The sequence below is a fragment of the Myripristis murdjan genome, chromosome 19 (assembly GCF_902150065.1).
Source record: "Myripristis murdjan chromosome 19, fMyrMur1.1, whole genome shotgun sequence".
NCBI classification, from domain to species: Eukaryota; Metazoa; Chordata; class Actinopteri; order Holocentriformes; family Holocentridae; genus Myripristis; species Myripristis murdjan.
The window spans coordinates 20030157-20043014 of record NC_043998.1 but is presented as its reverse complement, the minus strand read 5'-3'; the positions used below and the strand labels follow the sequence as shown (position 1 = coordinate 20043014).

Sequence of the window (12858 nt, the reverse complement as noted above, 5' to 3'; positions counted from 1 at the left end):
AACCAAAGTGTAGGCACAATTTTATGAATCTGAGAGCTGGACAAGTCAAATTGAGTGCAAAAAAAGTACACAAATTAGGATTCTGCAACGACCATTTAGTATTTTGTGTGCACAAAAGTTTAAAAAACTGTAGAAACCAAAGAATTGAGGCAAAAAGAAAAGCTGGAAGAGCTGGAAAGACATGTGGGGAGAAATATATGGAAAATAAAAGTGACTTGGTACATGAGAGACAGCGGGTTGGGGGTGGCGGGAGTTAGCTTCACCTAAATCCCCACAAAAGAAATAAGATGTTGTGAAAGCAGAACGCTAACTGCCGGCGGTTTGAGGGTAAACAAGATTTATGGTTTAAAGGCACGCTGGCAGATCTTTGATAACCCTTTGGTGAAGTTAATTTAAGCACATATTTATTGAGGGGAAGGCTTCAAACTGGTGATGTCAAACTTTAATCAAAAACCACTGTGATATCATGCACATGCCACACACACACACACACACACACACGCAACACAAACACTCATGGGTACAAGAGAATTGACTATATACCTGAAAATAGTGCAGTTTATAATCATTTATGCTTTTATGTCAAGTTTGCACACACACACACACACACATACAGCAAAACCGCATACTGCTCTCTCTCTCCTCTCTCACTTTCAGTCACACACACACAGCCACACACACTTACGGATCAGGGTTCGGCATGCAGCGTTCAAGGTGCAGCAGGCAAGGGGGAGAGAGGAGATGGACGGAGGAAGAGAAGAAAAGGGGACAAAAGTACGGCAGGCATCGTCAGGCAAGTAGAGGGAGAGGAAAGTGAGAGAGAATCAGGGAGAGGAGGAGGAGGGAGGGGCCGGGGGTGGGAGGGCAGGGAAGAAGAGGAGGGGTAGGGAAGCAAGGAGAGACGGGTAAAGGCACCTCTATTTTGCGTCCCTCTACGATTGTACCATTTAGTTTCTCCCGTGCACGGTCGGCATCTGCACTGGTTTCAAATGTTACAAACCCAAAGCCCTGCAGCGGCCCGGAGGAGCAAGGCCGGGTTGAAAAATAGAGAGAAGGGAAAGAAAAAACGAGAGTTGTGGGACAAAGAGGGGCAGGGAAGGGGAAGTGTCGGAGGGTGGGGTTCGAGGGAACGAAATGATGACACAGAGGGAGAGAGAAGAGAGAAGAGAAAGACACAAAGCGGAGGTGAGAGAGCTGCAGGTCAGGAGGAGGCCTAGATCTAGAAGCAGAGGCCAGAGAGATGTGAAGGCGGTTAGAGAAACACTGAGAAACAGGATCTGAGTTAAGGAAAAGCTCGGGATACAGCACATCAAACCACAAACAAGAGCTCTGGTACAGTTAAATCACCACCTTATCACTGGGTGTGGATGTGTGGATGTGTGTGTGTGTGTGCATGTGGGTGAGCATGTGTGTGCATGTACATTTCTATTCCCTGTCCCTGCGAGGACTCTGCCGCAAGTACATTTACAGGATCAATTTGACATAATTGAATTAGCAGAGGGAATGAAAGCCTCACACACACACACACATGCACGCACACACAATGCAGCCGTGTGTGTGTGTGTACGTGTTGCTGTAGGGTGCAGTTGCTCTGCTGGTGTGCAGGGGCCCTGTGGGAAAGCAGATAAGTGCCATACAATTACAATCTCCACGGCATCAGTCAGCCATGACTCTCAGAGCCCCGGGACGCAGCTCGCTCAGGAGGCCTTGTCTGTGGCTCAGACTGCACAGGCCTGGAGACGCAGCTCGCTCAGACAGCCTATATGCTGTAAAACGTGCCTCGGCAGCCTGAACTCCGCAGCCTCGTCTGTCTATGTCAGCGTGCTTAAAGCAGGCAGAGAACAAGTACTCAACAAAATCCACCGTGATCATTGATCACTGCCTGCTAAAAAAGTGTTTTTTTTTTTTCTACTGTAGACTACACTGAGTGATACTTAATGTAGTCTTACTTAATGTGGCCTCCAGAAAAGACCCTCATTTGGCAGATTTAGATTTTTGTTGCTGCTGAATTAGTATTCAACGGCAGAGCTGTCTGCACTACCTGGAACTGGGCGAGAAAACACGTGATACCTGCAAAAGATGGAAGTAGACAAATTCAGTCATGATATGTTTAAAAATGCTAGTTCGATACGATAGCCTCATTTTCAGATTTGCTTTTCTGTGATATTATCTTTAATGGAGCAAAACAACTGATGGTTATGTTAAAGCAAAATTGAACTTTGGTTGAGAGTTGGTTGTCTAGTTCCCTGGGTGTGATTTGAGTCCACATGCTGGAGAAATCTCCTCATTAGTTGCTCTGTGCTGCCCTGGACTGCTAATACAGAATACTGCATTTCTATCTCTCCATTCACTTCCATGGCAAAACAGCCCCTAAAATAACACTTGCAGAAACAAAAACGAACTGTGGAAAGTGGACTGTATCGATATATATATATAAAAAAAAAAAAAAACAAGTTGTGGTACCCATGTTTTTTCGCGTAATTACAATTATTTATGAAAGAGCTATCTGGTCGTCTCTTCCTGGCGCAAATTTACTATGCAGATGTTTTGTCTAAATCAGAGACAATGACAGTTCGCTGACCAGATCAGCAAAAATGATCAGATATATCAGTGGCAGCCAGTATTTAAAGTAAGGCAGAACATTTCGGCCCCTAGAGGGCAGTGCAGCAGAGGTTTTCTCATGTGACTTTTCAAATGTTGAGTTACGATTTAAAGTGGTAAATTAATGTATGTTTACAAATGTTGCTGCTGCCTGCCAACTATGGACCTTCAGTATGGCCACCAGAGGGTGTGTTACATCACCTTGGAGCTCTCTATACATCCTCTAATTGGAATAATTTGTCCTGAGCTAAATTTTTATGAGATCAAACTTTCATTTTGCAGCCCGGGGACCTCTGGGAAAGCCCGCCTCCAGAAGTGCTGCGAGTCCCTGGACCACTGAGAATCCCTAGCCTGCTGTAATTCATTATCTACATAAACTAGTCATGTTCTCCCCTTCGCTCTGCCCTTCTACCCACCTACTTGTACAAATAGAGCTTACAACAACAAGTGTGGTCCCAGCTCTCATTTCTCCTGGCCTGCTTTGTCACTGCTGAATTATGGCGTGGAGGCAGAGAGTGAACTCCATTAGATATGCCTGGCAGACATGCCTGTTGGACAAGCAGCCGGTCCTTTTAGCTTATGTATCCCGGGCCAGTCGCTGCCCTGTAATTGGTTTGCCAGATAATATGTGCGAACGGCACCCAGCACCGTGATCTCGTATGCATATACAGGATCCACTGCCTTCCGCCGGGCATAAATAACACATAGGCCTGCCCTTGAGAGAGGGGGGAGCAGATAAAAAATACATTTTAAACTGTGAAGAGGGAGCGAAATTAATCCTTCTGACATTTCGTTGCCACGTATGCGTACCTTCACGGCTCTTCACCCTAATGCAGATAGTATGCTTTCTTTCCTTTTATCATGTGTAAATAATTAGCGTTCTAGGGAATGGGAGGAGAACTATTTTTTTTTCCAGCGGCTGACAAGTGCTGAATGTAAACAGGGTTTTTAAAGGGGAAATAAGAGTGGTTATCGATGGAAGTGTGGGCTCCGTGAAAGGATACCATGTTAGTAAACCAAATGCTCTACAGAATCCTTTATGAACTGTCCTGAGAATTAGTGATGTGCTAAATGCAAGATGGGTAAACTATGATCTCCGGTTGGTGATACGGTATCATAATACAGAAAAACACAGGGAAAAAAACAAGTATACTTTCATTTATTTATACTTGAATTTACATTGTATATTATTATGGATAAGTATAGGTATAGAAGCCAGATATTATTTAACAAGTGTGTCAAAACATGTGCTGCGCTGCCCCCTATGGGTTGAAACGTTCAGGCATGATGCACCTCTGGCTATTCCCAATCAGCGACATAGGTGCAGGCACTTTGTCACCGACAGCTGATGAAAATTCCTGCTGCCACATCACTGATAGGGCGTGGCCATAACCGCAACAGGCCTTAAAGTTTCAATCCGTAGACGGCAGCGCGGCAGATGTGGTGCTTTAGTGTTGAGTTACCCTTTAAAGTGGTAATTTGTGATTTCCTTGTTTATTAATTTTGCTTCCATCACTGGCATTAGGTGCTCATTGCCGTATTATTTCTGCACAGCTGTTTCCAGAGATCTTCTGTGGGTCAAACACTACAGGTGGGACTGTGATGTGTTTTTTTTTGTTTTTTTTAGTCTGACTTTCTGTAAGTGGTGCTCTTTTCTTAATTAAACCGTGGTATCTATGGGTTCTAATACACCCATAGGTACCATGACAGAGCCACCAGCGTTTGAAATGTCAACATTTCAAATGGACATTCACTGCATTTGTACACGAAAATGTTGTAGTTAATTTTGTAATGCCATTTCCATCTTATTAACATGTTCTGAGTTTGACCTGGATTCTCTGCTGTATAGATGAGAGTAGTATATTGGCCTAAAGCTTATTTTTACCTGTTGGCTGTGAAGGTGGGGAGGCTAACTGGGCAAGATAATGTGTGTTTGCAGACTGTGTGAATCCTGATGTCAGCGTTAAGCTAAATGGGACCAACTTACTGTATGTCACAACGTATGGCAGGCTGCTAAGGTGTGAGAGCTGCCTGGAGGCGAGAGACTTGCTGATATGTTAGTAATTATTATTAAATAGAGAGAAAGGGGACTGTGTGTGTGTGAGAGAGAGTCTCTCTCTCTCTCTCTCAGGGAGAGAAAGAGAGAGTGAGAGAGGTCAGGTAGAAAATAGTATGTATGTGTGTGTGTGTGTGTGTGTGGAGTGTGTATGAACTTATGGTTACAGCACACTTACCTTGGAGCCTCGCTCGTTAAAAATAATCTCCACGTCTAAAATCTTCCCAAATTGCTGGAGAGGGAAGAAAGAAAGAAAGGGAAAGAGGGAGAAAGAGCAGAGGACAGGAAGGGAAGAGGAAAAGGAATAAATAGAAAAGTAGGAAAAGGAGAGAAAATAATTACAACATGTCACATTCAACCTGGGCTGATTTCACTGCTCTCTATCTCCAAAATGAAATCCCCCTTACTCAGTTAACCCAAACTTAAAAAAGCTCCATACAGCTCCTTCAACTCCAAGCACAGCTCAGTGTCCACCCTCACCCTCCCACCCCCCAAACAGGAAATAACACACACACACACACACACACACACACACAGTAAAAAAGGTCATGCAGTCAATGCTCAGAATTAACAAACTCTCTTCACCCGACAATGAGATTAATAAAATATCCATTTACTCTTAATGCCGTTTAATGCTGTGTTTGCTCTGTCGTGGTAATAAAGAACGGTGTGTGTGTGTGTGTGTGTGTGTGTGTGTGTGTGTGTGTGTGTGCTGGAGACTAAGGCGATGGCGGCCATACAGTGTTAATGAACATTACGGCAGTGGATGCAGACGCTATAGTAGCACGATGCCTCGGCACGCACCGCTGATCTTAATGACGCCTATCATCTTGTTTTCCTCTCCCTTCTCTCTCGATAAAAAACAAGGGTAAAGCTAAAGAATTTTTAGAGGGGGCGAAGGCCCCCACTCAATTAAAACAGGAAAAGGCTTGTGGGGGAGGGTGGGAGTGAAGGGATAGCCCATCAAGGCTAATGATAAACCATACATTTGTTTATCTGCTCACGATGAAGACCATCATCATAATTACCTGTCACCCCCTTCCCCAACACCACCACCACCACCTCGCTTTGCAGTCGGCGCCTATAGGTTCTCATTTGATCATGCTCTTAATGACCTTGATTGGCTCCATGCTTCATTTTAATTGGCTAATTAGAGTCACACTCAGTGGTACTAGCCACGCCTTCCAACAGATTCAATGGGGATTGCAAGCGTATCGCTGTCATGCTTATGGGTTTAAATATGATGGGACCTTGCTTTATGGCTTTTCTATATGGTAAACACCACCATGCCATGCTGTATAATAGCCTAGGGGGTAGAAGCCTTTATTGGACAGATGTGTTGCTTTGTTTTAAGTGGAGCAAGAGGAACTAAGTGTCTATGAGAGGTGAAGCTGTTGTTGTTAGAAGTGATTTCTCTCTGGGTTCCTCTCCATTTTTGAGGAAAGCTCCCCTTGGCTGTTGTCAGGGTAATTTGGAGCAAGATGGCTCCAGGTTTCCTTGGACACTCGAAATTTCCCATATGGAAAGAATTTTTGGGTCTCTGTTTCTGCCAGAACTGCAGAATATGATGTTTCCAGGGAATCACAGAGTGAAAGTGAGCTCTCTGGGGCGATATTCAATCAACTGAAGGGATCTGAAGGGGCTTGTAGAAAAAAAAACAAATACCCAAGTTAAAGTGATAGTTTGTGTTCTTATCCATATTGCGGTATGTCCTGCTAGTTATCAGTACAATAGATTCTCAAACAAGTTTGACCCGTCAACTCCCTCCCTGTCCCAAAAATAAGTGCTGTTGTGTGGTGATTGTGGTGAAATCATGTTGTGTCAGACCGTATCTACTTTATTCACACTGGTGAAGTGCTCAAGGACAGGTCAAACTTTGAATCGCTTTAAAATCTCTAAAGATGCTTTCTTTAAAAACATTAGAATCAGACAGGGACGTACTTGTATGTGCTTGCCTATTTACATGAAATGTCCGATTTTCCAGACATGGCCATTGATATGTGGATTCTTGGCAAAAATATATTCCAAAAGAGCTAACAATCATTTCAGCACCCCACGCACATCAATTATTGATGAACAAGATAAGTCACTCAATCACAACGGAACATCTGCCCTTGTTTTCAGTATTTGACATCTAACCAACTTGTTTTCCATTGGGAACATTAACAAGTTGCACTTTTCTTTTGACATTCAGATGGACAACTTGGGAGACCAACAGTGGGTGGGCCTTATTAACTCTCCCCCCTTTGGACAGAATAATCAAAGACCTTCCTCCAGGCTTTCCTTGAGGCTTCCTGCTCTGTGTGGAGGAGAAAGCCGGGGAACAAGGTTAGATGAGCTGTACCATTTCATGCAGTGCAAACAAATTTTGTTGGGCTCCCGCTGGTCTGGAGTAATCATGAGGGCCAAAGTTTCAAGTCTTGAACTCATTCACACAAAAGAGAAATTCGACCAAACTAATGGTTGGGATGAGCCAGTCTAAGGCCACAGTATTATCTATAGTAAAAATGATAATTCTGATTATTTTTCTAAATTTTTTGATCATGAGTATTAATGGCAATTATGTGCTGTGGTTTCAAGAAAGAAAAATATTTTATTGCACTTTTGCGCCTTAACATATTTCAACATATTTCAATTTTGTTTTCTTGTCTCTTATCATCGAATTCTTTTTTGGTCCTTATTTCCAAAATTCTATAAATAAGTAGACTAGACTTTTTTTTCAGAGCAGCCATTTTGCAGGACATTAATGGAGGTTCTGCTCCATTTAAGTGAAGCAGAACTTTTCCAGTGAGTCGGCATGAACAACAGCAGCACCCTGGCTCTGTTGGACCCACATGGAACAGAACCTAAATTGATATCATTAGCAACACCTGGGTTTACCTGTTATTCATTTCAAAATGGCTGTTGTGAAAATTGCATAACTTTGAGGTTAAGCTACAGTCCCAATGCAATCTTTGCACAAATCTGTACTTTACTGTCATCAAATTCATAGCCAAAGTCTCTCCAAATAGCAGATATGGTTTTAGGAACTTTCTCAGGACTTTCCTCTTTAAAGGACCATACTAGTGATTTTGCATGTTGATCCTAATATGTACAAAACCTATAAACGTTCACATTTCTGCTAATCTTTTCCAAAGCAAGCAGTCACATTTTAGAAATCTGATATCATGTTATCCAGCCATTGGTTTCGATTCATTCCACTATGACATGAAAATTGACTTCAAACTTTCTTTACACCAGTGTTCCATCACCATAATAAAGTCCTCCACAATAGTTTTCCAAAAAGCAGCAGCACTGTTGGGTTCTGATGACTTGAAACTGGACAGAGTGAAACCATCCTTCCACTGGAAAATAGTCCTGGGGAAACATTTGCTTTACACAGCCAATTATCACTTCTGTGGTTTACTATGGTACTGTGGTTTACTCATTATAAGCTTGCTGATTCCAACAAAAGTTCATTCACTCCATTTGAAAATGGAGGGATTTTAATTATATGTTGTCTTTAGTACAAAATAACCGGCATGGTCCTTCAATATTTGTTCTTTTCCATTTTGTGCCTTGCCATGTTGTTCCAGAGGTTCTAAGTAAGGTTCTAAGGTTCTTGGCTACACATGGTGCACACTGCATATCCCAAGTGTGTGATTGGTGACACTTGGAATGGAAATATCTAACATACCACAGGGGAATAGAAAATGTAATAAACACTTCAACACCAACAGTTATTATTTTTATTATCGTAATAATAATAATATTATTAATAGGAAACAGAAAATATACAATTATTTAGGCTTAACTGTGGAGCCCTCGTGCAGTTGATATTGTTTAAAAGCAGTGAATAAGCTTTCTTACCACTGTCTTGATGTTTTGTTTTTCCCTGCCTTATAGAGCTGCTAATCTTGAAAAATGATAGAATATCATCAGTCTGAGTTTCAGTGGAAAATGTTTATGTCCCATGATGGTCTAAATGTTCTTTCAAAGGATTTTCCACCCTGATAATAACAGAATTCCACAGGCAAAATTGAATTCTTGAGTATTTTTTTGTGGATAAAATCCACAAAATCTCCAAAACCCCAAACAGGGCGAACCCTTGTGTGATCTAGCTTCAGTCTGGTGTTTGAGCCCCTGCTGTGGCAGCACTGCCGATGGTGTAAACTCTTGGCTATCTGAAGGAGCACTAACCTCGCCAGGCAGTATGGTAATGCTTAGCCTTGTGCTCCCGATAACTAGACCTTGAATCAACTAGTTAATTTCAATAAATAAATAAACATAGTGCAGGGCAGCTGAGCAAAGGCAAGGTCATGGCATCTCAGCACCAGCACCAGCCCTGACAAAGAGGAGAAACTCCACCAGCAAACACACACACACACACACATACCTGATAATATGCACACATACTTTGCATACATCACATTCATGTTGCAAAGCCACACATGATCTATTTATGTGCATAATTTAAAAATATACATACATTCCAATCACCGAGTCAAAGGAGAAAATACACAGCAATGCAAATGTTCATTTTTACACATCATTTAATCTAGTATTGAGTTTTACAATGTTACTTCTCTAAAAAGATTTGCTTGTTTCAGAGATAGACCCTTTCCCAGCAGCCATTTTGACATGAATTAGCAGGGTAAACTCAGGGGTTACTAATGACATGAATGAAGGTTCCATTCCATACAGGTGTAAGGGAGTCAGGGCCCTGGTGTTGTGCATGCTGGCTCATTGGAAAGGCTCTGCTACACTTCAGTGGAACCCAACCTTCAATTATGTCATTATGTCTGTGTTGACCTGCTCTTTCATGTCAAAATGGTAGCTGTGGAAAGGTTCTGTTCTGTTGAGTAAAATGTTATTTTCTTGACACCAATGCAGTGTTCTGTCTTATTGTGCCCTGTTACAAAAAATGGACACTCATTTCTAAAAAAGCCACAACTTGAACAAGTGAAACTACATTGGAAACCAGTATAATTATCTCACTGTGCTGGCAGCTTCTCCACTTGTCTTAAAAAAAAAGACAAGTTTTAAGACTAAATATAAAAATGTGTGTGTGTGTGTGTGTGTGTATGTGGAGCTTAGGGCTGCAGACAGCATGGATCAGCAGAGCTCTCTCCCTTTCTCTCTCTTTGTCTAGGTCTTGAGCCCCAGTGAGCGACCCAACCACGGCCCACTGAACAAGTCATTTACCCGAGCTCCCTCTGTTTTCTCTCTGCTCACACTGCTCTGTTTCTCCTCCTCCCAGTGGAAGGTTGCATTTAGACGACGTGCGTGCACGTGTGCCTCAGGAAACAAGAGTAAATATCTTGAGACAATGCTGAGGAGTGCATGATAAAGATTTTTTAATATAAAACTCAAGATGAAATTCAAGAAGATTCTTGCAATAGAAATAAGCAAAAGTCTCAGTCCATTAACCATTAGCTATTTTTTAAGATATTTTAGAACAAATCTGACTCACAACTGGCTTTTTAAAATGGATATTTTTCCACTGTGGCTATTTAATCTACTGCGCTGCATGTGTGTGTGTCTGCATGTGTGTGGATGCATGCATGTGTGTATGTGTGTGAGTGGCCATTCAATCCAGCGGGCGTGTCCTGCAGATCAGATCATTAAGAATGGAGGCAAATGAAAGCAGTCCTCCACTCAGCCTAATGAGTGGGATGAAAGCTACCTTTAATTGTTGTCCACAATGGCCGCGTTATTTCATTAGGACTAATTACCCTGTCAGCCAAGCCGGTGGTGAGGCAGGCCAACAGACCTCACACACACACACACACACACACACACACACACGCACACACACACATGCAGCTCCAGTTAGCACAAACTCAATAATCTTGATCAATGAGGTGATGAACAAAAAACAAGAGAGGTAATATAGCAATGAAGCTTTTTTTTTTTTTTTTTTTTTTTTGGCCAAGGATGCTAGCACACCTAGTTCATTTTCTTTGGAAATCAGTGGAGAACTGATACTTCAGTGAATACTTCATAGAGTAGTTATTTTGTTGGTTTAAGTTCATACAGCCCAGGTCCAGGTGAAGCAGTCATATAAAAGTCACATAGACTCACAAGTAGCTCATTTATTAGTCTTGACCTAGCTCCCCTGTTTCTTTAGACTTTGGTTTTACTGGTTGGAGGGAATTTTTGGGTTTCTGTTTCTGCCTGCCCTGCAGCACATATTTCCCCTGGGAAAGAGTGAAGGAAAAAAAAATGTGAGGTTTGGCTAATATTCAGCTCTTGGAGGCAATATTCAATTACGCTAGAGGCCTCAAACATTTTTTCTGTGGGGGAAAATCCATGGGGTTTACACATAATCATTCCTGATTCTTTCACAATGTGTGATTTGAGATGGTGTTTAAAGCTTGAACGGCTAACCATTTAGCCGTTAGCAATTTCATTTTTAAAATTACATGATCACATTCAGACTTTAAAAAATGGGCAAAAATCTAGTGTTTCATATAACCTTCTCATACCTGCCAAACTAAAGACTGATTGACAAAGGAACAAAGAGTTATCTGTGGCGCAAACATGCATATGAAAAAAAAAAAAAAAATCTTAGACTATATTTAGCCTACAGATTGATTTCTAAATAATATCCACCTAACCTTTCTACTTAAGGTAGCACTTAACTTTAAAATATTAAAATGCTCTTGCAAGGAAATCTAATGTAGCCTTAGCCAAAGCGTTAGGTGCATGAGTTTATCTACTCTGCTGTTATAATCTAACAGTTTATAACAGTTTATAATCTAACAGTTTTCTATGATGGTTAAAAATCATCACAAATACAGTGAGGTACACAAACAATTGCATATCTGTGGCATCAAATTGAGCTGTAACACACTGCCCCTCCTCTCCTGTTTTGGCCACAACCAATCAGACAGGAAACATCCTGGCATAATCAATCATAATGTGAAACATTATCCGTGAACGCAGGACACCGAACAAATCTGCTACCAACAGGGGTCTTACTGCCCCCTGGTGGATGAATGGTCTGTCCTCCGATTGGCTCAAAGAAGCCGGCCGATGGGCCTGTAAGCAGAATAGCCGATTTGTGTTAGCATGTGTGTCTTGCCTATTACCTACCAACTGTTTGTTCTTGCCCTTAGATCCATCAGCTGGTTCACAAAACTACAGCGCTGCTTTCCAACAGCCTTCCCTGCCACTTGTTTTCTCCCCCTACTTTTTCTCTCGCCTCATCCATCCCTATTCTAGCATTGGGTCTCAGACAGCAGTTGTCTCCATTAGTCCAAATTAGAGTTGTTTTCCACCAGAGGAGAGACAAGTGTAAATCATCCCCTACAAACACACACTGGCTTAGTATCGCAGCGTGGCGCTCGCAGTGCTTAAGACTGCTTTCTCACAAACACTGACTGGAAATGCTGGCATGTTTAAAACTAGCACTAATAAGCCTGGAGAGTCACACTGTGTTTGTGTGTGTGTGCATGTGTGTGTGTGTGTGTGCTTGTCGGAATAAAAGTCAATGTGTTGAATATGGACCCAAGTACACACACTTTTTGTGTTTGACCCTGTGGGCCAAATTTGAGGGTCATATCTACAAGCTGAACTGGAAAACAACTGAAAACCATTTTAATTTTGTAGCCAATTTAGTCTACAATGTACTTGATAGCTGGTGTAAAACCTAAATTAACTTTTTATAGTGTTTTATTGCGGATTGTTTCTATATTTTATGCAACTACAATAGTTATAGTAGCAAAATATAATATCTCAAAATTGATCAATGCAGCCAAAAACACCATTTTCACCTGTGGTGCCATGACTTAATGGCAAACAGACTTTTAACTCCTATTGCTCTCCGGTTCCCTTATCCTAAACAAACACCTTAATCACCTTAATCAACACAAACACACCGGCACCGAGGGAAGACAAAGAAACGGCAAAGCAGAGGCTTTCTAACTACCTACTCAGTGTACAATGGCTCCATTTTTACACTGATATGTTGATGTAAATTACCTGATTTTCAGATTATAATTACACCTTGCCTCCTCAGAGGCAAAGCCGGTTAGAATGGAGCCTTATGGAATAATTGGGAAGGCAAATGAGAGTGTAGCCGTTGAACAAGAGACATTAAAAAGAATTCCCTTGCTGAGAATGCTGGGGTACCTGGAATGCTGGAAGCCTCCAGAACAGGTGATTAGGCAGGAGTAGGTGTCATTAAAACTCCATTAGCACAAAACCCAACCCCCGGC

The 12858-nt window shown here is 41.9% G+C and overlaps 1 protein-coding gene across 2 annotated transcripts in view; it reads right to left on the bottom strand.

The window, feature by feature from the left end:
* rbfox3a (RNA binding fox-1 homolog 3a) overlaps window positions 1-12858 on the bottom strand; it is a 68112-nt gene that overhangs the window by 32040 nt on the left and 23214 nt on the right. For both annotated transcript variants that reach the window (XM_030078683.1, XM_030078684.1), the window contains exons 3-4: window positions 4836-4889; window positions 916-1008 (exon numbers count right to left, since the gene is read on the bottom strand). In XM_030078683.1, coding sequence (XP_029934543.1) covers window positions 916-1008; window positions 4836-4889 — 147 coding nt within the window. The remainder of the gene's footprint in view (window positions 1-915; window positions 1009-4835; window positions 4890-12858) is intronic.